This window comes from Trichomonas vaginalis, chromosome III (genome assembly GCF_026262505.1).
Source record: "Trichomonas vaginalis G3 chromosome III, whole genome shotgun sequence".
Lineage (NCBI taxonomy): Eukaryota > Parabasalia > Trichomonadida > Trichomonadidae > Trichomonas > Trichomonas vaginalis.
Genome location: NC_067205.1, coordinates 3533948 through 3558255, shown reverse-complemented (window position 1 = coordinate 3558255; position 24308 = coordinate 3533948). Strand labels below are relative to the sequence as shown.

The 24308-nt window shown below is 33.3% G+C and overlaps 17 protein-coding genes and 2 pseudogenes across 19 annotated transcripts, besides 8 other annotated features; 5 read left to right on the top strand and 14 right to left on the bottom strand.

Annotated features, from left to right (window-relative positions):
* Nucleotides 1–354: 354 nt before the first annotated feature.
* Nucleotides 355–531: a mobile genetic element.
* A 3-nt stretch (nucleotides 532–534) lies between these two features.
* Nucleotides 535–1285: a mobile genetic element.
* A 469-nt stretch (nucleotides 1286–1754) lies between these two features.
* Nucleotides 1755–2164: a mobile genetic element.
* A 509-nt stretch (nucleotides 2165–2673) lies between these two features.
* Nucleotides 2674–2718: a mobile genetic element.
* Nucleotide 2719: 1 nt separating this feature from the next.
* Nucleotides 2720–3648: a mobile genetic element.
* Nucleotides 3649–3666: 18 nt separating this feature from the next.
* Nucleotides 3667–3711: a mobile genetic element.
* A 657-nt stretch (nucleotides 3712–4368) lies between these two features.
* On the bottom strand, nucleotides 4369–4864 carry TVAGG3_0634860 (uncharacterized protein; the record flags this gene model as incomplete). The annotated part of the gene is made up of 1 exon (XM_001294744.1): nucleotides 4397–4864. One exon carries the CDS (start codon nucleotides 4862–4864, stop codon nucleotides 4397–4399), a length of 468 nt encoding a protein of 155 aa, XP_001294745.1.
* A 302-nt stretch (nucleotides 4865–5166) lies between these two features.
* Nucleotides 5167–5487, top strand: TVAGG3_0634850 (uncharacterized protein; the record flags this gene model as incomplete). The annotated part of the gene is made up of 1 exon (XM_051241000.1): nucleotides 5167–5487. One exon carries the CDS (start codon nucleotides 5167–5169, stop codon nucleotides 5485–5487), a length of 321 nt encoding a protein of 106 aa, XP_051087587.1.
* Nucleotides 5488–5596: 109 nt separating this feature from the next.
* Nucleotides 5597–7550: a mobile genetic element.
* A 293-nt stretch (nucleotides 7551–7843) lies between these two features.
* Nucleotides 7844–24308: part of a mobile genetic element that runs on past the window's edge.
* On the bottom strand, nucleotides 8042–8362 carry TVAGG3_0634830 (uncharacterized protein; the record flags this gene model as incomplete). Its single annotated transcript, XM_001312102.2, has 1 exon — nucleotides 8042–8362. One exon carries the CDS (start codon nucleotides 8360–8362, stop codon nucleotides 8042–8044), a length of 321 nt encoding a protein of 106 aa, XP_001312103.2.
* Nucleotides 8574–8796, bottom strand: TVAGG3_0634820 (uncharacterized protein; the record flags this gene model as incomplete). Its single annotated transcript, XM_051240999.1, has 1 exon — nucleotides 8574–8796. A coding segment is annotated over one exon (223 nt), but the record flags the coding sequence as incomplete, so codon positions are not given.
* Nucleotides 8840–9201, bottom strand: TVAGG3_0634810 (annotated as a pseudogene). The gene has a single exon. A coding segment is annotated over exon 1 (362 nt).
* Nucleotides 9712–10664, bottom strand: TVAGG3_0634800 (uncharacterized protein; the record flags this gene model as incomplete). Its single annotated transcript, XM_051240998.1, has 1 exon — nucleotides 9712–10664. A coding segment is annotated over one exon (953 nt), but the record flags the coding sequence as incomplete, so codon positions are not given.
* TVAGG3_0634790 (uncharacterized protein) lies at nucleotides 11413–11658 on the top strand (the record flags this gene model as incomplete). The annotated part of the gene is made up of 1 exon (XM_051240997.1): nucleotides 11413–11658. A coding segment is annotated over one exon (246 nt), but the record flags the coding sequence as incomplete, so codon positions are not given.
* TVAGG3_0634780 (uncharacterized protein) lies at nucleotides 11683–12540 on the top strand (the record flags this gene model as incomplete). Its single annotated transcript, XM_051240996.1, has 1 exon — nucleotides 11683–12540. One exon carries the CDS (start codon nucleotides 11683–11685, stop codon nucleotides 12538–12540), a length of 858 nt encoding a protein of 285 aa, XP_051087583.1.
* On the bottom strand, nucleotides 12635–13599 carry TVAGG3_0634770 (organellar and viral DNA polymerase type B; the record flags this gene model as incomplete). The annotated part of the gene is made up of 1 exon (XM_051240995.1): nucleotides 12635–13599. A coding segment is annotated over one exon (965 nt), but the record flags the coding sequence as incomplete, so codon positions are not given.
* Nucleotides 13887–15314, bottom strand: TVAGG3_0634760 (annotated as a pseudogene). The gene has a single exon. A coding segment is annotated over exon 1 (1428 nt).
* On the bottom strand, nucleotides 15360–15659 carry TVAGG3_0634750 (organellar and viral DNA polymerase type B; the record flags this gene model as incomplete). The annotated part of the gene is made up of 1 exon (XM_051240994.1): nucleotides 15360–15659. A coding segment is annotated over one exon (300 nt), but the record flags the coding sequence as incomplete, so codon positions are not given.
* On the top strand, nucleotides 16491–16964 carry TVAGG3_0634740 (uncharacterized protein; the record flags this gene model as incomplete). Its single annotated transcript, XM_051240993.1, has 1 exon — nucleotides 16491–16964. One exon carries the CDS (start codon nucleotides 16491–16493, stop codon nucleotides 16962–16964), a length of 474 nt encoding a protein of 157 aa, XP_051087580.1.
* On the bottom strand, nucleotides 17069–17929 carry TVAGG3_0634730 (KilA, N-terminal/APSES-type HTH, DNA-binding family; the record flags this gene model as incomplete). The annotated part of the gene is made up of 1 exon (XM_001291005.1): nucleotides 17069–17929. One exon carries the CDS (start codon nucleotides 17927–17929, stop codon nucleotides 17069–17071), a length of 861 nt encoding a protein of 286 aa, XP_001291006.1.
* Nucleotides 19031–19588, bottom strand: TVAGG3_0634720 (organellar and viral DNA polymerase type B; the record flags this gene model as incomplete). Its single annotated transcript, XM_001293589.1, has 1 exon — nucleotides 19031–19588. The coding sequence occupies one exon, from the start codon at nucleotides 19586–19588 to the stop codon at nucleotides 19031–19033; it is 558 nt and encodes a 185-aa protein (XP_001293590.1).
* TVAGG3_0634710 (integrase core domain containing protein family) lies at nucleotides 20215–20766 on the bottom strand (the record flags this gene model as incomplete). Its single annotated transcript, XM_051240992.1, has 1 exon — nucleotides 20215–20766. The coding sequence occupies one exon, from the start codon at nucleotides 20764–20766 to the stop codon at nucleotides 20215–20217; it is 552 nt and encodes a 183-aa protein (XP_051087579.1).
* On the bottom strand, nucleotides 20858–21300 carry TVAGG3_0634700 (integrase core domain containing protein family; the record flags this gene model as incomplete). Its single annotated transcript, XM_051240991.1, has 1 exon — nucleotides 20858–21300. A coding segment is annotated over one exon (443 nt), but the record flags the coding sequence as incomplete, so codon positions are not given.
* TVAGG3_0634690 (keratin-associated protein family) lies at nucleotides 22319–22973 on the bottom strand (the record flags this gene model as incomplete). The annotated part of the gene is made up of 1 exon (XM_051240990.1): nucleotides 22319–22973. A coding segment is annotated over one exon (655 nt), but the record flags the coding sequence as incomplete, so codon positions are not given.
* On the top strand, nucleotides 23080–23303 carry TVAGG3_0634680 (uncharacterized protein; the record flags this gene model as incomplete). Its single annotated transcript, XM_051240989.1, has 1 exon — nucleotides 23080–23303. A coding segment is annotated over one exon (224 nt), but the record flags the coding sequence as incomplete, so codon positions are not given.
* On the bottom strand, nucleotides 23829–24306 carry TVAGG3_0634670 (organellar and viral DNA polymerase type B; the record flags this gene model as incomplete). The annotated part of the gene is made up of 1 exon (XM_051240988.1): nucleotides 23829–24306. A coding segment is annotated over one exon (478 nt), but the record flags the coding sequence as incomplete, so codon positions are not given.

Here is a 24308-nt window from a genome sequence, read left to right as displayed (position 1 = left end):
GATTTTACGAAGAAGTCTTGACAAAAACATTTACGAAGAAGTCTTGACAAAACATTTACGAAGAAGTCTTGACAAAACATTTACGAAGAAGTCTTGACAAAACATTTACGAAGAAGTCTTGACAAACATTTACGAAGAAGTTGACAAAACATGAAAACATATATAATTTGTGAAAAGCTCCTGGAAGACCTCCGAATAAAAACTTCATTTATGTGGGCTAGAAGGCACGAAGTGCCTGGAAGGTCACCCCAAGAAAAAAAAACTTCATTATACTCATTCATCCTCAGGGCTAGAAGGCACGAAGTGCCTGGAAGCCCCACTACCTTTTTTTTTTTTTTTTTTTTTTTTTTTTTTTAAAAATATAATTTTGAGATAATTATGTAAATAATATTTTAAATATTTGAATTTGAGGTATAATTTTATAGTAAAATAATTATAAAGAGTATTTATATAAATATTGTAAAATAATATAAGTAATAAAAATTGAGACCTCCTCCCTGTTTTTGATGTTTTGTCACTTTTTCGGTAATTTCTAGAAACTCCTCTTAGAACAGATTTGTTACCAACCATTCACGAAATAAAAGCTAAGTACAATCTAGGTTATAAAAAAGTTTTAGAGAGTTACATACATGATGACACAGTTTCATTTCACGATATGCTTAAATTATACGAAAAAGAGAATCTTTTCAAATTTCGGCGAGATCCAGAAAAAATTGATGAACATCCAAATCAGTATGTTTCCCAATACGTAAATCAGCAATGGCATACTGATTTAAAAAGCTTCAAAGAAGAGACAAATGGTACCAAGCATACTTATCATTTAATTGCCTTTATCGATGACAGATCTCGTTTTTGTATTTATTACGAAATTCTTCCCGATAAAACAATGAAATCAACTTCAAAAGCTTTACAAAATGCTATCGACTCTATCAAAATTATTCCATACGAACTTTTGACAGATAATGGATGCGAATTTACAGGAAAGGACTTCAAAAACGTTCTTCAAGTAAATGGCATTCAACACCATCGGACAGAACCTTACACACCACAGTTAAATGGTAAAATAGAACGTTTTTGGCAAACAATCTTTTCGGCTCGCCCAGATTTTATCGAAATAAGAGAATTTTTACCTCACGCAATAGAAGAATACAACACAGTATGGGTTCATACAGCTCTTAAAGATCTTTTTCGGTGGAAAACTACTCCAAAATCAATTTGGGACCAGGGTCCTAAATGGACAAAGGACTTAAACCCAAATCCTGAGTTTCGAAATACAGCCTCGTAACTAAAAATAAAGTAAAAATACGAATAAACATTTTATTATAATTTAAAAATTTTTTTATTCATAAAGTATACGATATATAGCTAAGCTATGTAAGGATATTCTGATGCTGAGAGTTTAAGAACTTTAAATTACGTATAGAAAAAAAATTCATTTAATATTTTTGTAACATTTTTTAAATTGATAGATAGTTAGATTTTGTAGGGGAAGGTAAGATTCTTTGTGGTAATAATGGTCGTTGAAATTAAAATGAATGTAAGATTTGTGGAGAAATTGTATAAATTTGCATAGTGTTAGATTCAGAATAGGAGCATATGAGCCAGTGATTGTGTCTAATGTTTTTAAGCTGCTAATTGGAAGTAGAAAAGAAAAAATTTTGTTGCAATAACATCATATTGCAAAAAAGTTTTTAAAATATGATGAATGAATAAGAGTATGATTGGTATAGATTTGGGTTGTATAAATGTGATTGAACAATTGTTAATGGAAAGTTCAAAAACTTGGGTGCAATCAGTTCTGATTGCACCCAAGTTTTTGAACTTTGTATAAGGAATTGTTGGCTATGATGTACTGATCATGAATCAGTACATCATAGCCAACAATTCCTTCGCAAACAGCGGGAAACTTTGTCTGAATAGTTTAACATTCAGACAAAGTTTTCCGCTGTCAGAGAGGGAATGGAAGGGTAAGAGGTATATATTCATAATGTATACCTCTTACCCTTTCATTCCTCGAGAAAGTTCAAAAAACTTGGGTGCAATCAGAACTGATTGCACCCAAGTTTTTGAACTTTGTATAAGGAATTGTTGGCTATGATGTACTGATCATGAATCAGTACATCATAGCAACAATTCCTTCCCAAACAACCCGAAATTTGTCTGATTCCACACTAATTTTATTAATTTTATCTAAACTTTTATCCTCGTCTACAATTTAATCATCAATAATTATCTCTTGTTCTATTTCACTATTATATATATATATATATTTATATGATTTGATTTAAAAAAAATAAATAAATAAATTATTAAATCATTTACTCAAATATATCAAAAGTTTTATTTATATATATAAAGATAACTACTTTTAAAAAAAATACCCTATATATTTTTGCCATGTAAACTATTTTTGCCATGTAAACTTGTCACTTTTGTCAGAAGTGAAGTGAACCGAATTTTCATGCACAACACATTTTAATTTCAACGACCATTATTACCACAAAGAATCTTACCTTCCCTACAAAATCTAACTATCTATCAATTTAAAAAATGTTACAAAATATTAAATGAATTTTTTTCTATACGTAATTTAAAGTTCTTAAACTCTCAGCATCAGAATATCCTTACATAGCTTAGCTATATATCGTATTACTTTATGAATAAAAAAATTATTTAAATTATAATAAAATGTTTATTCGTATTTTTACTTTATTTTTAGTTACGAGGCTGTATTTCGAACTCAGGATTTGGGTTTAAGTCCTTTGTCCATTTAGGACCCTGGTCCCAAATTGATTTTGGAGTAGGTTTTCCACCGAAAAGATCTTTAAGAGCTGTATGAACCCATACTGTGTTGTATTCTTCTATTGCGTGAGGTAAAAATTCTCTTATTTCGATAAAATCTGGGCGAGCCGAAAAGATTGTTTGCCAAAAACGTTCTATTTTACCATTTAACTGTGGTGTGTAAGGTTCTGTCCGATGGTGTTGAATGCCATTTACTTGAAGAACGTTTTTGAAGTCCTTTCCTGTAAATTCGCATCCATTATCTGTCAAAAGTTCGTATGGAATAATTTTGATAGAGTCGATAGCATTTTGTAAAGCTTTTGAAGTTGATTTCATTGTTTTATCGGGAAGAATTTCGTAATAAATACAAAAACGAGATCTGTCATCGATAAAGGCAATTAAATGATAAGTATGCTTGGTACCATTTGTCTCTTCTTTGAAGCTTTTTAAATCAGTATGCCATTGCTGATTTACGTATTGGGAAACATACTGATTTGGATGTTCATCAATTTTTTCTGGATCTCGCCGAAATTTGAAAAGATTCTCTTTTTCGTATAATTTAAGCATATCGTGAAATGAAACTGTGTCATCATGTATGTAACTCTCTAAAACTTTTTTATAACCTAGATTGTACTTAGCTTTTATTTCGTGAATGGTTGGTAACAAATCTGTTCTAAGAGGAGTTTCTGGTCTTCCGAGCTTTTTTGGATTTAAACCAAGTTCTTGCCATTTTAATAATAATTTTTTTCTACCTATGTGCAAATCTTTTGCAACTTGGTCTGCTGTCTTTTTGCCAATAGAATATTCAAGATATGCCGTAATATAAATCTGATTTTCATTTGGCAGATCCACTTCTTGTCTTTCCATTTTTTTTGAATCAATTTATACAAATAAACTTATAAAACACAAAATTATTATTTTATAATATAATTCTTAGATAATACATCCGATATGTAAAGTGTCAAAAATGAATTGAACCGAATTTTCATGCATTACAGACATTTCAAAATATATTGAAGGAATAACATTTGTACGAAAAGACTGGAGGGATTTATATGAAGAATATAAAAACAAAGAAAATATATTCTTTATTTGTGACCCTCCATTTTATAATACATGGGATTTTCAATACCAAGCAGATTGGAATTTAAAAAATACATTGGAAACATTAGATGTATTAAATAAACATAACTGTTTTTATTTTACTTCAGACAAGAGTGGTTTAGAATGTGTTATGGAATGGTTAAATGAAATTCACAATTACGAATTTAAATATAATAAAATAGAATATGAAAGAGGTCCTATTAATCGGCGTAAATGTCATAACAAAGAAATACTTTTAGTTTCAAATGTTGGTCAGTCAGTCAGTCAGTCAATGAAAACATTTAAAAAATATTTTTATTAAAAAATGAAAAATTTAATTTTTAACATAAGACAGGAAATTTAATTTAAACCATTAAGTTTCATGGAATAGCTTAGTTCAGTCAGTCAGTCAATGGAAACATTTACCCAAAGACTTAAAATTAAAATTTTGTCAAAAGTCAAAAAATATTTTTAAAAAAAAATTTAAAAATTTTGTCAAAAGTCAAGAAAATTAAATTTGGATTTTTATTCCTTATGGTAAAGAACTAAGAATGAAATCAATGAGTTGCGTTTTTGTTTTTACCAAAAGAACTGCATTCTTGAGAACTTCGCGTTTGTCTTTTCCTTTTGGAGATTTATTTTTCCAATTCTTCATATGCTTAAGTGTTTCATATGAAAAAGATTCAAGAACATAAAGTCTTTGTTCTTTAGTAAGGTATTCTTTTCCTTCCTTTTCTTCTCCATTTGTTTTTGTGGAACTTGTAGAATTAATTTCACATTCTTCGAGAGGGTCATATTCTTCATCTTTTCCGGTAATGGTTCTTTTCTCTCTTATGTAAGCATTGTGTAATATATTAAGTCCTTCTTCCAATTTTGAATCTTTTTGTCTCATTGGTAAAGCTACATGTTGTAATTGTTTGAACACCATAAATTCTTGGAATTCTCTAAAGAGTTCTGGTGGAACAGACCATTGTGGGAGAGACGTACTTTCGTTCGACATCAAACGTTTTGTGAAAAACAAATACTTTTTGTGAGGAACATATACTTTTTGTGAGGAACATATACTTTTGTGTAAGGAACTCAAACGTGTTTTGGGGCAAACTTTAATATATTAGATATAAATGCGATTCCGATATTATAATTGCAATAAAATTTTTGGTCTTAACCTCTGCTTTTTCTGAACACACATTGAATAAGTGAGGTATAAACGGTTTGGGTCGGATGTTTACGAAAAAGGTTTTTGAAGGACAAAAACCGCTTGTTTCACCCATAAACATAAAGAGTTTTTGTGGTGCATAAACAATGTCTGTTCAACATCCACTATGCCAGATTGAATTGAACGAAGATATCGCCGAATTCCTCAGAGAAGCTTTAGGAAATAAAAGAGAGATTCTTTTAACAAGGCTGTCCAAGCGCCAGATTTCAAGAGTGGAAACACGGGGCGGTGTTATATTTGATTTCGATGACGAACTCAAAGAACAAAAAGATATTATGGACTCAAAAAGAGAAACCATAATTAAATTTATTAAACGACACCCTTGGTTGGATTTGGACCTTTCCGTTCCTTATGTCTCATTATTAAAAACATTCCACATTTACAGAGAACTTTTACAAAATGAATGAACAAATTTGCTCGTAAATTTTGATGGAATGCTTGAAGAAACTTATGAACAACCTCCAACAAATGAAGAAGCTAATATTCTTAAGCAATAAATAATTAATTCTAATAATTGAAACAATAAGAATTACCGAAAAAGTGACAAAACATCAAAAACAGGGAGGGGGTCTCAATTTTTATTACTTATATTATTTTACAATATTTATATAAATACTCTTTATAATATATTTTACTATAAAATTATACCTCAAATTCAAATATTTAAAATATTATTTACATAATTATCTCAAAATTATATTTTTATATATTATTTTCATATGTATAAATCATATAATCTATATCTATGCAAATCTCATCTAATTTTTTTTGAAACAAACCGCTACCATTTTATAATGGTCCATCTTAAATTCATCATAAATTCTGGTACATGTTAGTACCAGAGTCTTCAAATCTCAAACACTCTGGTACTAACATGTACCAGACGCGAGTTTCCAATGCCCTCGTACGATTTTCTATTAAGATCTTCTTGAATGAGAAGGTCTTCATAGAAACTCGTACGAGGGCTTCTCTTTTAAATACTCTGGTACCTGCTGGTATCGGAGTCGACTTTACAGCCCTTTCCCCAATTTTGAAGCTGGGGAAAGTTTTCAAGCAATGAAAGGGAAGCTCTCGCTATGAGGTGAAAATCTAGAATTTTTACCTCATAGCGAGTAATCCTTTGTTAATTGCTTGAAAACTTTCTTCAAATTATCAAAATTTCGAGGAAAGTTTCCTTGCTTCAAAGTAGAGATGGAGCCCTTTGAGCCACTGCATATAGGTCAGTAACTCAAAATACTCCATCTCTACTAGAAATCGCCAAAATTTGGGTCGCAATCTTTGAAATGCGACGCAAGTTTTGGCAATTTCGCGAGGGACTTGCTCCATTTGGTGCATAGATTCACACTCTATGCACCAGATGGAACAATTCTTTTGCTGACAGCGGGAAACTTTGTCTGAATAGTTTAACATTCAGACAAAGTTTTCCGCTGTCAGAGAGGGAATGGAAGGGTAAGAGGTATATATTCATAATATATACCGCTTACTCTTCTATTCCCTCAAGAAAGTTCAAAAACTTGGGTGCAATCAGTTCTGATTGCACCCAAGTTTTTGAACTTTATATAAGGAATTGTTGGCTATGATATACTGATCATGAATCAGTACATCATAGCCAACAATTCCTTCGCAAACAGTGGGAAACTTTGTCTGAATAGTTTAACATTCAGACAAAATTTCCCGCTGTCAGGGAGGGAATTAGAGGGTGGGAGATATATAGATAGACTATAAATCTCTCACCCTTTAATTCCCTCAAGAAAGTTCAGAACTGATTGCACCCAAGTTTTTGAATTTTGTATAAGGAATTGTTGGCTATGATGTGGATAGCCGCTGCCAGACCAAATGAATTAACCGTTGTGAATAACGTTTCTGAATCTTTATTTAAAAAGATAAAATATCACGATTTTGGCTGCGTTAAAAATCAAAGAATTGATGTTTTTGTCAAAAATCTTTTAGAAGAAGTTGCACCCAATTACTTTTATCGTATTAAAAACGATTTACTTCAAACAGGTTTTATTCCTTCAATTAGAATTCGCGAGCCTCGATTGACAGATTATAAAACAAAATTGAAAAGAGAAGTTCAATCACGTTTATACCAAGTATTAAATTTTGTTCAGAATCAAGAAGCCAATTTGAATCCATTAAGATTTTTATTGGAAAATGCTGAAGAAAAACTTTCTCAAATAAATGAGAAGATACAAAATTCAATTACATATTTAAGATCGTTTGAAATTCCAAATGAATTGTTAGATACGTATATGTTAGAAATTAATGAATTTTGTTATAATTCTCCAGATTATATTTTAGAACATTTCGAAGAATTTTTGGAGGATTTCAAAGAAAAGAATAATTTAATAGACTAAAAAATTTATTATTTTTATTTATTGTGAATTTTAAATTGTCACTTTTTAAGTGTTACTCCCTATTGAAAGTGTCACTTTTGGGGTGTCACTTTTTCGGAAATTCTTATATACTCTGCTTGAAGAAACTTATGAACAACCTCCAACAGATGAAGAAGCTAATATTCTTAAGCAATAAATAATTAATTCTAATAATTTAACCATTTTTTATTTTCTTGACTTTTGACATTAAAATTTTTGACAGCGGTTTTTTAAAATCCACTTTTTCAATAGGTTGGACCACTTCATTTTTCCTAATGTCGGAACAAGTTAGCGAGCTCGAAAAAACAGTACAGGGCTTTCAGACCAAATCCAAGTTCAGTAGGCTCACATTTGCAGACCACATGGCAACAGTTAGTATACCTAAGTCGTGTACTGTGGCACTGCGCGCCTCCGTACACAACTTAGCGGTTTTGACACTTTACGAAACCGTTAATGTATATTTTACAACACAAACACAAACACCAACTTAACCTTAAATATTTATAAAGCCGCCAACCACTTCACCTCACTAATGAAAAAATAAACGTTTTCACAAACGACTTCACTAATGTAAAAATAAACGTTCTCACTTACAAAAGTATTGCAACTCCTCCCATTGCTGTGCTTCACATAACAGCTCATAATCTTCTGACTCACTTTCTTCTTCATATAGGTCAAAATCACTGTCAAAATGAATGTTAGTAAGTTTTGACAAAGCTAATGAAACACGTTTACCGTTTGTATCGTATGCTTGTATAAACTTTCCATTCTTCATTCCTTCATAAACGCTCAAACTAACTTTACCCTTTCTCCCTCGTATCTGATAGAATGTATTTTCACGAGGAACGAAGAACAAATTCTTGAACTCATGACCGTTGTAGTTTGTTATCTCAATAGTTTTCGTCATTTACATCCAAATAAAAATTTTCAGTAAAATAATAAAATAAACTTAAAAATTAATGATATCACCACCCTCACACGTATGAAAACATAGCGCAAAAATAAATTTAGGTGAAGTGGTGAAATCTCACCTCTTTTTTCACCTCTTTTTTCACCCTAGCCGCAAAGCGGCTCTGACCCTTTGGGTCTGTTGAATTCATTACTTTATAACTCTCTTCCTTTCTCCAACTCTTCTAACTTCTTCTTAAGTTCAGCAATGTTGTCCTCATGAAGTTTAATCTTTCTCAAAATTCCTTCTTTATCTAATGGTTGCTTTATCTTTCTAAACTGAACTCTACCATCCTTCATAGTATGAACGTAAAAACCTTCTGGAACCGCTCCTGATTTAATGTATTCTACCAAAAATTTTTGTTTCATTGCTTCAGTGACTTTAGTCGTCATTTCAATCAAATAAAATTTAATAAATAAAAATAACGTTATTTTTTCAGTAAGGAAACGCAGGAGTTTTACGATTTATTTGAGGAGTAGGTTCTGGTTTAAATGTTGGAGTCGGTTTTGGAGTTGACTTTTGAACAGGAGTTTGTACTTTCATAGGTTCAGGAGTCATTGAAGGTGTTGTTTGTGAAGGCGTTGGTTTTGGCGATGGTGTCGGAGTTTGTTTAATTCAGCTACTTCAGTATTATTTATAACATTTGCTTTATTTCTTTTCAACATCATTACTGCTCCTGCTGTAGCTAGCAAACCTAGTGGGAGACCATATTTATATAAGGACTTGACCAAATGCTATTTTTGACAGGAGCTGGTGGAACACCTAACCTTGGTGAGACTGCTCTTTGCCATTGTGCAGCTCGTAAGAAATATTCAATAGGTGCTCCATAATCGTTTGGTAAAGTTTGTTTCATAGATGGTGAAGGTTCACGAGAGCTTGATGAAGAACTCATTTATAAGCTTTAAAAATAAACGTTCATCCTTTATTCCTCACTGTCGTCCGTGCTAAGTTATAGTCGTCAATCTTATTATTGGTATGCCTGACTTCTTACTTGTATTGCAAAGCAACAATCCCTCATAAATCCAATAAGTGGCTTTGGTACATTTTCAGTTGCTAGTTCAATAGGTCCTTTAACAGACAATTTGTATGTTATTGGAGCAGTAGATGTTTGACCTTGCTGGAAGCAAAAGTCCACTTCTGTTGGAAAACCACATAAGAAATGTGTGTTGTCATAGCTATCCCATTTATGTTCCACACTACCATCATCCACCAATGACCTCATAACATCTTCATTAAATCCTATCATATCATTGTTTGTATTGCAAGCGTTCGCAACCATTTCATAAAATACAGGTCCATATGATTTTTCAGGTTCTGCAGGCATATTTCCATAAGCTCCCATGGAAAGCTGAAGATATTTAAACTTAGGGTTCTCAAAATTAACATAATAGTTGTCTTTCTTTCTAAATAGTGCCCAAATACTTTTAACATTAATAGGCGTATAAGCTGCTGTAAATGTTGCACTTGAACTATCTGTATTCTTTGAGAATGAACCGTCCATAGGAATCCAATCCATAACTTTAACAGGAAAACATAAAGCCTCGTTTGTATAATGTTCTACAAGTTCTGTATAAATGTTAGGGTCTAAAGAGAATGACTTTGGATGAATGAAACATTCATTAAAATCCATCTTTGTTCGAAATAGTTGCTGGGTTACAGTTGTAATAGTAACTGTTCCACTAGCTTCTACTGCCTTCGTTATCATAGTGAATGGTTCATTCCATGGAACAAATTTATTTGTCGGTGGATTTGAATCTGAAGCAAATGCAACTTTAAGAGTTGGATTGAAAGCAATGATATCATTTACAGATATAGATGTGCATTGTAAGGCGTCGCTACTGAACTTTACTTTAAGCTGAATGTTTCCTGCAAAAGCTGGAATAAATCGAATAGCTTCTAATGGAAGGAATCTTCTAACAGGAATTCTTAAACGAAGCTTAAAATCAAATGATTTTCCTGCTGTAATTGGACCACTAACAATTTGTCCTGTTCTGCATGTTCCCGAATGACTCCATACATCTTCATGTCGAGTCTTTGAGAAAACATCTACTTTCTTTATTTGTTCGGTAGTTTGTGAGTTTGAAGTTATATATGCTTCTTCTCTTGCGTTGTCTTGAGAATATACGATACGACCATTTGCAAGGATTTGATATCCAGCAACTGCATAGAAAGCGTCATCGAAACCAATCCAAAATCCTGGTGGGTTTGTTTTATTGGAACCTGAACCAATTTCTTTATCTACAATAAATTGACCTTCCATTTTATACGTAATGAATGTATTGTAAAGGTCCAACATATTTTCACCAGGAGGTGAGAGATTGAATGTTACCCATGTGTTATCTTTAGCAGTTCCAGGTTGTGATGGAATCTTTGCGTCAGAATATTTTCTATTAGTGTCACCAATTTGAACTGCATTGTCTATGATATCGAAATATGAGCGAATCTGATGAATATGCTCTGCTGGAGTAAATTCGTTTAACTGTTCGTTCTGCATGTATTTACTTCGGATAAAAATATCTATTTACTTCATTATTCTCACTCTTCTTCTTGGCATTCGTGGTGGAAGTTGTTTCTTGACATTTTCAATGAACTGTACATTCTCTTTTGTCTCAACTTCTTTCACTGGCGGGTCAGGTTCTTTGACTCGGTTTGTTTTTCAATGAAATTCACGAACTTTGCAATAAGCTCTTGGTTCGTTATTGAAAGTACATCTGGCTTCTTTTCTTCTGTTCTATTGACTTTTCAGTTTGAACAGAAGGTTTTATATGGGCTTCGTGGACTTCACCCTTGCCATGCACCTTAATGTTGTCGCTCTCTGTATTCGCTAATGGAACCTTTCTTTTTCTTACGTATATTTTACCATCTTTACTCTGACTTACATAATAGAAAGGATGTTGTATTCCTCTTGCGTCATTTAATATAATAGACTCTCGCTCTGATTTTGACAAGCTCATTTTACATCGGTTAAAGTTTTAATTTTGTTTTTTATCTGCAGTCAAATGACTCAGACAAGCCCTACGGACAAGACCCAAGGGGTCATAGATGTTGAAGCATTGAAGAAAGAAATTCGTGAGCAAATTTTATCCGAACTGAAGGAACAAAAACAAGAACAAAAGCCAGAGAGACCAAAGAGAAAACTTAGTGAAAAACAACTAGCTGCATTAGCTGCTGGAAGACAGAAGAACCCACGTTTGCTGGCGAAAAAAGCTAGAGAAGAAGCAAAAGCAAAGGAAGCTGAAGCAAAGAAAGAGTAAATGGTTTATTTTTATCCAAACTAAATGTATAGACAAATACCTTTATCTGTTGCGTTCAGTAGTGAAAACCCTGACGTCAAAATAAAGGGGAACAGAGTAACGTTTAAGTTTCCAACAGACTGGATTGTGAACATAAATGAAGAGAAGTACATTGGCATAACATCTATGTATATAACACGTGCTTTCAGAAAGGTTGACTTTATACTTCAAGTCGAGATAGAAAATGACGAACAGTCTTTAAGCGCCCAAAACATTCACATATACAAATACTTTAAAGACGATACAACATTGTTGCAATGTATGATTTCATTTAATGAGATGTTCGAGAAAAAGTTCAATATTGAAGTACAAACTTTACAGCCTTTACGTGAGTTTCTTGCACAACTGAAAGAAGAAGGTAGTCAGCCACAACTTATAGACTTTCATTATGAATTTAATGAAAATGAAGATGGAACTCATGACTGTCAGTTTGTTATATATTCACCATTCAATGAAGTCGCTAAAAAGAAAGAAAATCCATTACGTATAAGGTTTCAAATCTCTGAACCCAATGAAGACTTCAAGAATGTTTTCAATTATGATGCAATACTTCCGAGGAAAAATGAATTTTCAAAGATTGTAACACCTGGCATTTGGGATAGAAAGCAAGCTATATTATATTCAAACTTAAGTAAGGGAGTTGAAAATGAGTTCATTGGTCATACAAGAACTTCACCACTTCCTAACCCTAAATACTATAAATTAACTGGCTTCAATCGTGAGTTTTGGATAGACATGTTCTCCACTCATGACCATAAGTGCCCAGTGTTCTTACCTCCAGATGGGAAAGATTGTTTATACATTGAAGCACAATTGTTAAACTCTACAATAGCTGTATTGTAAATGACCACATAGGCTTCGCCCATGCCGCTAGCGGCTTATTTTTATCACAAATGACCTCATTGCTGACAAAAATAAATGACCTCAGAACTTCAACTTACGAATAAAGCTTGTTTTAGTCGTTATTGAAAAGTTGAACTTTTCAGCAAAGCAAGGTTGACATGACTTACATAAGTCGAATGCAATCTCTTGACCATCATAAAGTGCTTTGTAAAGTTTCATTAAACTGAACTCAGAGTCTTTGTCATATGTTCCAACAGGTATGTGAATGTTCTTATCTTCATTGTAATAGCATTGTATAGCTTCAGGAAACATTTCATTAGCGGTTAAAGCAATAACATCTTGCTTCACGCCTTTCATTCTGCAGTGAAATGCAACTTCATTTAAATCATTCGTGAGTAAGTCTATGTAGGTCTTCTTTCCACAGAAAATACTTTTATAAGCTAAACTTTGTTTTCCAGGTGTTATTTCTGCAAAGTCGCTATGAAATTGACCAAGGTTCTTTCCTATAAGTTCTCTACCGTATCTCTTCTTAAACTCTGCTGCAAGCTTTGGGATGTCTTCATTATATAAGTGCATACTGTCGGTATCCTGGTAAAATATTTGAAGACCCATGTCCTCTGCAGTACAGAATACTTCATTCATAATACGTTTTGACATAGACAGAATATTAACACCAAGTGGACAGAAGTTAAAGTGTCTGCAAATGCTTTTCGTTAGCTTGAAAATAGTTTTATCTGAACCATCCAAACCTTCGAACTTCACTATATGGTTGTAATTTCTTATAGCATATCTTATAGCATCTTTGTCATCTACTATGGTTATTTTTGACTCAATAGGAGATAGAATAGTTTTGCCATAAATGCTGTTCAGAATGAGTTTTATAATTTCTTGTAAGGGGTTTTCTTCTTTCTTATACTTTAACCTTAACTCAAACAACTTCTTTACTTCATCTCTTATTCTCATATCTCTGTTTCCATCGTAATAGTATCCTTGCAACACTTCACATTTGACACCTTGATATTTTATGAGGTCTTGTAATGTTATATGGTCAACATACATGAGACAGCAAGTGTTTGAACTTCTTGGAACGTTAAGTTCTGGATTTAGTTCAGGGTCGCAAACTATTAAATGAAAGTGTCTGGGTATACCAATCTCTGTTATCTTAATGAGAACAAAGAAGCCAGACATAAACTTTTCACCAATGGGTTCCTTTTGGTCATCATCGAATAAATGTCTCATGAGATACTCTGTGTTTAACATTTCTTCCTTCAATACTTTTGGAATACCTTCTAAAGTATAAAGTCTTGCTATAGCTGAAGGATATAATGAAACAGTGTCGAAGTCAGCAATGAGTTTCTTTTTGCTCTTTTGTTTCATGTTATCTGACAACATACATCTTCCACCTTGAATGCATCTCGAAATAAATTCTCTTGGTTTATTTGAGAGGTCATAAAGATTTCCATTCGGGAAGTATACTCTGTTCTCAAACAATTTGTTAGCAATTGAACAAATACTAACGTAGTCATAAACGTTTAAATCAAACTCTTTCAATAAGTCATTGCGGAACTTTACAAAACCTTCTCTTAAAATTCTTACATCTTGTTTGCAGTAAAACGTGCTATATTTTTCTAAGTCGAAGTGGTTCTCATCTATTCTGCAACCTTTGATGGAATCTATGTTTTTCATAAATGTATCTGCATCCCGGATAAACTTACATGCTTCAGAAATGACACCAGTTCTGTTGTCATTTGCTAACAAAACACTGCTGTAGTAGTTATATGGAAATACTTCTTTCGGTCCTGTTTGTAAGTTAAACATAGCAGGAAATAGTTTAAGCTTCTTATTTATAACACTGTAAGAGTCTTTTATAATAATTGCCCGTCCTTTATATAAACCAGTTATTTGCATTGTTCGTGAACCTTTAATGATGGGAGTTCCTTTCACTTCTGTCATGTGTCTTAAGATGAAGTTTATGTCATAACTGAGGTTGTGAAAATATATTAAACTCTTGTCAGGGAGTCGTTCCAAAAATTCTGTTGCACAGTTTGACCCCAATATGCTTTCACTCACTGAACCATCTTCACTGTCATAACATATGTTAAAAGCTTTATGAAAGCCATCGTACTACACTCAAAGTCAGCAAAGAAAACGTGCTCAGGAATGAATTTACATTTAGCTTTATTTACTTCTTTTGACTCTGCTTTCTTCTTCAGTTGTACACAATACTTTGGAGCATATGTCAAATCTTTAAATGGTGCAAGGTTCTGTTTATATAAGTCAGTAGTATATGTGAAAAGTTCTCCATAAGAAATAGGTTCGAAATATTTGCACTCCCACAATGTTTTCATAACATCCCATAACGGTGTTGTTCTATCATAACGAACTACATATTTATCTTCTCTCTTTGTATAAATCTTCATCTGTTTCTCAATGTTCATTCCACCACAAGCTTTGAGAATTTCTATATAGTTTCGAATGAAATATGTTGTCATTGGTAATCTTTCATTTAGCATGTAGTGGTCTTCAACAAGAAGTAAGTCAATAGTTCTAACAGTTTCACATTCTTTTGGTATGTATCTCTTTATTTCATTATGTCTTGAGTCATTGAAATAACCAATGGTAACATTAAATGCTATACCTGTTGCGTCAGAAATTTCTTGTACTTTACTTTGAGGAAAGTCTCTAACACGAATGACTTCTCTCATGTGGTCAATAGTTTCTTCATTTACTCCAGCCTGAATGCAAGCATAAACGAAACAATTGTCTTCTGTCATAAGTGTTGCAGTTCTTTTGTTCAGTTCATTGAAGATTTGGTAGCGTTCAAGATTTATAGGTAATGTGCAAAGATACTTCCAGAACTGACCGCTTCTCTTCTTATAAAACTTCTTTTCACCATTATCTTTCCAAAAGCTTTCTATAAGTGCTGGGTTTCCTGTTTGCTTAAGAGCTTCCAAAATGGCTTTCTGGTCATTTGTCAGTGTGCTTTCATCTCTATATGGTCTCTTTTTTGGTTTGCCTTTCTTTACATCTGACATCGTTAAGCCTTCATATTCTGTTAAATCATACATCTTTATTTCAGTAAGATTCTTTATGTTTGTCAAGAAGAAGTCATAGTGCATTTCAACAATACCTGCAGCATTTGCTTCTATCTCTGATATAAAGTTCTCCTTCAAGAGCTGATGTAGTAATGTTCCAATATTATTGAGGTTTAACGTAGAACATTCATACTTTCCACCAAGTTTATAACATACCATCCATCTTTGTTGGAGTTTATTTTAATTTTCTCTAAGAGTCTCATGAAAACCTTACCGAAATGTTTGTGTAAGTAGTCTCTGTTTGGTTCATCTAAAGCTTCGATGTTAAAGTCAATGAGTCTATTGCCTGACTTCACATTTCTCTTCCTATTCTCTTCATCTTTCTTTAACCATCTCTCACCTTCTTTTGGTTTGTCGTCAATGGAACGAATGACATCGTTAGCTTTGCGAACTTGTTCTATAGCACTTTTAAACATCTCTCTTCTCTGTTGTTTCAGTGTGTCGTCTCTTCTTCTTGTTTCACCAACGTTTGCATTTGTTATGTCAAACATCTCACGCCTTACTTCATGAGGTATTGAACGTCTATGATATAAGTCAATAGCAACGTCATTTAAAGGAAATGCTATTGCATGGACTTCGTCCTCGCCGCGTTGCGGCTTTATGAACTCATGAATTCTATCATAACTTATTGCACCATTATAGTCTTTAATGAAGTCAGCGAGTGCTTTTTTGTTTGTTGCGTAATGCTTTGCTACTTCTATATTAGCTTCTGTAAGAAGTTGTTTTATTTCCGAGTGTTCTAACTTAGACAACTTCCGATACATCTTTAGTAGGAAATAAAAAAATATTTTTTTGAAAAATTAGATTAGATTTTTTTTAAGTTATTTTTCAAAATAATTTAATATTTTTATTTTAATGAAACACATGCAAGATTGCAAGTTCTTTTCATACAATGCTCTCGCTACTGCCATCAAGAATGAGTTCAATGGTGCTTCAAACGTTAATGTTATCTTTAACAAGAAGTTTGTGAAAGAATCTAAGTTTGGTCAGTATGTCAGACCATTAGCTATTGTCATTGACCGCAAACGTTATACTTCACAAGAGTTAGCAGTAGTTTTGAAACAAAAGAGTATCTTCGTGAATGTCAAAGATACTCATTATACTGTTATAAAGAACTCTAACATTGACTTCTTCAGTATTGCTATGAATCTTTCCGAACAGAAAGAATATAAGAAGGGTGAAACAAATGTGAAATATTATCCTTCATCTCTGAAGACAATAACGAACAAAGATGTTATACAGAAATTCTTACCAAAGGTTGAAGAAGCTTCAATTGACATTGACGAAGGAAGTGAAATGGTTGAAGAAATTGACCCTGAAGCTATTTAAGCAAAAATATATTTTTGGTGAAGAGGTGAGATATCACCTGTTTTTTCACCTCATTCTCTCTTCGTTAATGTTGTCGTGACTTCTTCGTTAATGTTGTCGTGACTTCATTCTTCCTCTTTGAAGTTATCGAAATATTCTGTTATTTTTTCCTTTAACAATGGTAAGTCTTCTTTGAATGTAAGTATTGTGCAACCTTTGATGTCATAGTGTGTTTGAGGAAGAGTACTTTTGACAATTTCCTTTATTTGCTCATTCGGTGTCATTGAAATCGGTAAGTTTTCACGATAGAACCAGTTTCTGTCAGATTTGTAAATCTTAGCAAGGTCATAAAAGCTTTTGTTGTTTCTTCTGACTAAATGCAACATAACCATATCTCTGTCTTCTTCTTTCTCCAACTCTTCAGTATATATCATATACTTATAACTCTTTTCCTTTCCTTTTGGTACTGAACGCGGTATTCTTTTCTGTATGCTTTTGTCTTTGGATTCAATGACTTCATCTTTTGCTTGAAGTTTCTTTTCCAGCTCTCCACGTTCTGCTTTATATAGTTCATCTAACATCATGAAAATATAACAAGCATAACGAGGTGAAGCCCACATTGCAACTGCATTTACTAAAAGTCTATGAACATAATATCCTCTCAAACCGTTTGGCAATTTTTCACGGTTTTCATAGAGTTTTGGCGACTGGGATTTTTTACCTACTCGCTGTTCTTCACTGTTTTCAGAAAAAAGTACGTCTCGCTGTGCTTCACTTAATAGTTCTATGGTGCTTTGGTTCCTAAACCAGTCTTTAGGAAGCTTAGTATCTGGAGCAAAACAAGCCGTCAAAATACTTTGCATTTGGTACATGTCATCTTTGACTGAACGAATGAGACGTAACTGTTTGTTATATTGTATGTACTCGTATTCTTCATTTATAGCTTCATGGACTATAACTGTTGTTGTGTTCTCTAATGTTGACATTACTGTCTTTACATACAAAATAAAAAAATAAATAAAAATAAAAACTAACTTTATTTTTTCTGAGATAAACACTATTTCTTCACAACATTAAATTTTATCCTGTATGAAATGACTTTAAAAAGATTATTGACTGACTTCGAATACTATCTCATTGACGCACTGACAGACCCTCAAAACTGTGTTGAAAGTTCTTTAAGCTTTAAGATTGAAGGTACGACGCATTTTGTCTTCACTTACGTATTGAAAGAATATGACCGTTATCATAACGAAGTGAATCAAACACTAATAAAATTTGTAGATAAAAATTGGTTAACAATGAATATTTTAAACGTGAAGACCCAAACACTGCTGGAGATGATGAAGAATACAGACAAGTTATTGAAAAAAATAACGCAAGATTAGATGCAATAGAAAAGAAGTTTAATGAATGTCTTACAAACACGTATGAATATCTTATGCAGTGGGAAGCTAGATGGAAATAAATTTACGTCAAATATGCAATTTATAAAATCTTATGTCGACAGGCTACGTAGCACAGTGGTCTAAGGTGGTGTTATGGAGGGGTCAGAGTCTGTGGTTCGAACCGCGACAGCGCCGTATTTTCTTATTTTCTTTGTTTGTCTTGTTTGTCGTGAATAAAAGTGTCATAAAAGTGCTCTATCTTCCACGGGAATAAATAAAAAATTTACTTTATTTCTTCTTTATTTCTTTGTTCCCGTGGAAGAAGGGTTTTTGCCGTTTTTTCTCAGCCGAAATCAACGATTTTTTCATTTTTGGAATCCTTAGCGAATGAGGAATCTTTTCTCTCGTGGAAGCTTTGACCAAAAATATAATTTAGGTGAAGAGGTGAGATATCACCTGTTTTTTCACCTAATTTTTCACCCTCAGCCGCTAAGCGGCGAGACCCAAAGGGTCTTGACTTTGTCATAACTTCTTCGTAAATGCTTTGTCATGACTTCTTCGTAAATGCTTTGTCATAACTTCTTCGTAAATGCTTTGTCATAACTTCTTCGTAAATGAGTGTAAATGACCAAAAATATATTATAGGTGAAGAGGTGAGATATCACCTGTTTTTTCACCTGTTTTCTCACCCTAGTTATTTTATAAGCGTTTTACATGAATTGTACGATGTATATTTGAAATCTTAAACAGTTTTGTAGCTTCTATTTCTTCTGTCAGTACATCGAATGTTTTAACAATGCCGAAAGTCTCTTTATATTTCTTCTTGACGTCAGATAGAAGGAAATCTTCTGCTGTTGGATAGTTTTTGTTCAGAAATTCTAACATGTTCATTTTATCTTCTGCTGGTTTCTCTACTTCTTTCTTTAAGTCAGCATAGTCGTTTCGCATTCTTTCTATCTCTTTGACGGAGTAGTTATATTTCCTTATTGCTGCTTTACATTTTGAACATTGTGGGTTCATTTTTGCGTTATATTCTGAAACCTTACCTGCTAGAACAACTAAAGCGTCAATGGTTTTCTTTAACTCAAACATAGCGGGTCTTATCTGTTCATTCCATACTTTGCCTCTTCTATCTTTATCTCTTATTTCCCAAACACATTTTGCAACTAACGAAACAAAGTTGTCGTAGGTCTTAAACTCCCCGGATTTATATATGTCAGAAACATTCTTATAAACCATGTCGCAATCTTTGTCCATAACTTTATGGTTGCAATGAAAACCAAGGAATTCATAATTTACTTTACGTATGAACTTCTTTATTTCTACTGAGTCAGTTGGTTTCACTTCAATTTCGTCAAATTCAGGAATAGTGAGTTTTTGTTGTTGGATTTCAGGCAATTTGGGTAAATGGTCAATAATGTCCTGCATTTCATAAAGATATTCTTCATTTTCTTCATCTTTCGCACTACAGTCTAAATTACTTGTTAAAAGTTCTTGCTTTATCTTCTGGATTTTTGTTTCGAAAGTATATGAAGAAGGAATGAAGTTTTTCATCTCTACCAACATTGACGTAGGATTCATAACTAACGAGTTTGGTGCTGTAGTTGTGGACAGAGTCCCGCCGTTCGCGGCTTCTATTGTTGTTGTGCCGATTGTTGAAATCATATCTTTTATACAAAATAAAAAAATAAATAAAATAAAACTAATTTTATTTTTTATTTCATGAAAATTCATGAGGTGAGAAAACAGGTGAAAAAACAGGTGACATCTCACCTCTTCACCTATAATATATTTTTGGTGTAAATTTATGACAAAAATAAATGGTACCATTAATAATACATGACTGTTCTCATTCATGTCTGATTTACATCTAATGAAAAAGTTTAGAAGAATTTTCTTATTCTTTCTGGCATGTTTTTGTCTTTCCAATACTCCCGCTCTAATGGTCCCAGATGAGTTGGTTTAGATTCTCTCAAGTTCTTAGATGGTATAACATCTTCAACGCCTCCTTCATATCTTACTTTATAAGTGTCATCGTTTATGTTGTAGTCAAGTATTTCAATAACCACTCCTCGCTTTGCTTCGTCAATGGTTTCAGCAAGTTTGCCATTACTACTTTCGACTAATTTATGACGAGGGTAAAATGCTATGGAGTCGTCAGCAGCTTTTATAAGATATCCATTACCTTGCGTAGAGTCTACGATATAATAATTTCGACTTAACCTTAAACGTTTCTTTGTCAACGGTTTGTCGTCAAGAACTACACGAACTTTTGTTCCAGGAATGAGAGTAAATTGTGTTGAATTTCTGATATTTTGTGTTTGACTTCGTTTCTTTTGTATATACTTTTCTTCTTGTTGTTGTGTCATTGAATTTGGTGTATGTCCTGTTGTAGAATGTGTTGAGGAATTGTAAACTTCGATGAAATGTTTCATTGTTTCTTCGGTAAAGTCTCGCTCTTGATTTAAATCTCTGAGAGTCCTTATGAAGCGGTTAATGATACCGAGTATGTTATGGTTATGGTCTTCAGTAGTGTAGTGAGTTATGTTATGCTTAATGAGAAATTCTGTGATTTCGTTGCTGAGGTATGCACCGTCTTGGTCTGATGTTAAAATACTTGGGCTATGTTCTGCTACAAACTTTTGTAAAACTCTTAACACTTCATGAGTTCCTTTATTTCTCATTATATACGCAAAAGCTTTGCGAGTGTTAACATTAATGAAGATGAGGAATGGTTTATGTCCTCCTTTTCTGCTTTGAATGAGAGTGTCAAATTGGTATGCGTCAGGAGTGTTGGAGTAAATTGGTAAAAAGTAGTCGTAAGGATTTATTTTTGTTTGATGTACAACATTTTTGTCAAAGAACCTTTTCACTTCAGCTCTGTTAGTAAATCCCGAACTCTTTGCAGCTTCATTGAACTTCTTAAATGACCTCCATGGATGTTGTTCGAATACTTCTTTCAAGCTCATTTATGTAAAAATAAAGATTTTATTCTAGGCTCAAGTGCGTTCATTGAACGCGGTACCATGCAAATACAGTCACAAATGGTGGCATGTAATCTGCACCCGAGCCTGTTGGATTTGTTGTGAAAGTATGGGCATGATTTCCTGCGGTTCCACAGAAAATACCTGCGCTTGAATCTACTGGGTCACTTGAAATATCATATCTATGCATTCCCTGTCTATCCGAACCTGCTGCAAGATTTGTATAACCTCTTTTTGTTATTGAATGTGAATGACTACCTGTTGTGTTTGTAGTTCCTGTATGAGTGTGCGGTGGAAGGTTTGCTTCAGTAATTTTCTTCGAACCTCCTGTTTGCTTTGAAGAGTTAGCACAGTATAAGAATTTGTCTACAATCTGCTTCCATGTACCAAAACCTAAAACTGTTGCTGGATTTGTTGAGTTCATTGACGTATAAATAGAGCCTATAGGATATAATGTTTGAAGTATTTCTGTCTTTAATGTTTGAAGCTCTGTTTTGTCTGCTTTCTTGTCATATAAATCTTGAGCAGTGAATTTAATATTATGTTCATCCTTCATGACATAAACATCTTTACATCTAATGTTTTTCATCGTCGTTATGTCGTCATCCGATGTTAAACCTTGTGGAAAGTTAGGAGGTTTACAATATAATGCATCCCCACCAGTTTCTTCAACCGTTCCTTCAATACTTTCTATAGCAACAGTTGTAAAACTTGTATGTGTATGAGTCTTATTTGCTTTTTTATCTAACATTGCTGGTAGTTCATGTGTTTCAAAGTTTCTGACATGACCTTCGATATTCATACATTTACTATTTAAGGAGTTTAGTGTATCTTTTACGCTTGTACTTGGATTCTCTAAAGGTGCACTTGAACCAAGGGTATAGTTCAATATTATGTCGTCTGCTCTAACAGTTAGAGAAGGAGTTATGTGTATGTTTTGTCAGCTTATTATTTAATGTAGCTTGAAGTTCATTTATATCGGAGATATTGTGTTTATGAGATTTCAAAACTTTGTTCATTGCTTCGAGTTCAACTTTGTCAGCTTTACTTTTAATAGCATCTTCAAACGTTATTTTTGACTTAACTCTCAAAGTAAATCTTGGTTCAACTAATACACCGTTAACATTGAAAGTAGAGGCATAAATTTCACCGGTATAACCAAATGCTTCTGGTGCTTTAGCTACATCATACTGTACAGTACAGCTTATGTCATAACCTTTAGCACGAATGTATTTATATCTTCTTTCATTAACATTTTTTGTCTTCGCTTCATCACTTCGTGTTAAATATCCATGGTAGTCCGTTATAATCTGTTCGTCTGAAGTTATATAATGAACATGGTTCTTGTCCGCTTTACTATTTAATGTAGCTTGAAGTTCATTTATATCGGAGATATTGTGTTTATGTTCTTTATCTGCTTTTTCGGCTAATTTCTCTTCTATCTCATTTATTTCAAGTTCATGCCTACCACCACCTCCCGAAGAAGTATTTTTCTTCAGCTCTTGAAGAACGTCCACTTCGCCATCTTTGGTGTCAATAATGAGACTTTGAGTTAAAACCTTTCCTGTCTTAATGGATGTTTGTAAAACTTCTTCTTCACCGTGTTCGGGGTCATGGTCGTCGTCATATCTTGTGAAATCAGAGATGTTGTCATACATTAAGCATATCTGTCTCAAAAGTTCTGCTATTTGGAATTGGAACGAAAGATATACAGAACTTTCATCATCTCCTAAAGTCAAGTCTGCTTTCTTAAGTATTTCTTGAATGTATGCAATGAGAACAGAGTACCTTGGAAAATATTCGAACAATATTTCATTAGCTGTTGGTTTTGGTGGTTCTTCTGGAGTTTCTGTTGTTTCAGTTCCTTCTGGAGTTTCTGTTGGAGTTTCTGCATCTCTTGACTTCAATGCTCTTGCTCTCAAAGACCTAAATGTTAGAGCACCGGGTTTTACAAAGGACTTTATAAATGCTTTAATAGTTCCTGGTAAGTTATTGTTAGCATTAAGTAAGTTCCTTATGCTTCCATCATGTACGTCCATAGCACTATGTAAAAAATCTATACTTTTCTTGTAGTCAGCAATAGACTGACTGTGATTTTTTAAAGATTTGTCAATACCTTTAAGCCAATCTTCATGCATGTCTGATACTGAGCCAAGAATATCATTTGCTTCCTTTAGTGTATTTTGTGCTTTCGTAAAGTATCCAATCCCGTACGTGCATTGTTTGCTATACGTCTTACAGTATCTATTTGACTCCTTGTTTCTTGCATCCAACCAGATAAAGTTTTAATAGTATCCGAACCATTTGAAATGAAGTTCAAAGCATTTTTAACGTCATTAAAGCTTCTTCACCAAGTACTGCCCATATCTTTCCGATTTGGTATTGAAGAACTCCATATGAAGCAGCTGTTAAACCAGTATTTATAAGGTCCCATATCCATGATTTAGCAGTTTTTCCATCCTTTCCATCCTTTCCATCCAAACCGTTTTCGCCTTGAGGTCCTTGTATTCCTTGAGGTCCTTGTATTCCTTGAGGTCCTTGTATTCCTTGTGGTCCGGTGTCACCCTTCTCTCCTTTCAGTTCATCTTTATGTTCGTTATAATATTCTAATGTCATAAGGTGTACATCATTACTGCTACCAGCAACTCCTAATATTTGTTTCTCATTCATGACTAAATTCTTTAGGCATTTAATGTTGTCGTCAAATCGAAAGCTCTTTAACAATTCAATGAGAACATTCAGTACTTTCACTAATGAGGCATCTACTGTAGAATTTATATATTGCACCGTTCCATCATTTATGATAGGAACTTTACTTATTGTAATGAATGGGTCATAAGTGTTAAAAGTATCGAAATCAATGACTTTTTTAGTTTTTCCATCGTCAATGACTAAATCATTGCCTTCAATGGTTAAAGTTGAGTTTTCGTTTACTAGTTCATGTGCTCTTCTTGCTTCATTTGTTTCATACGCATATGCAGCAATAGTCATAT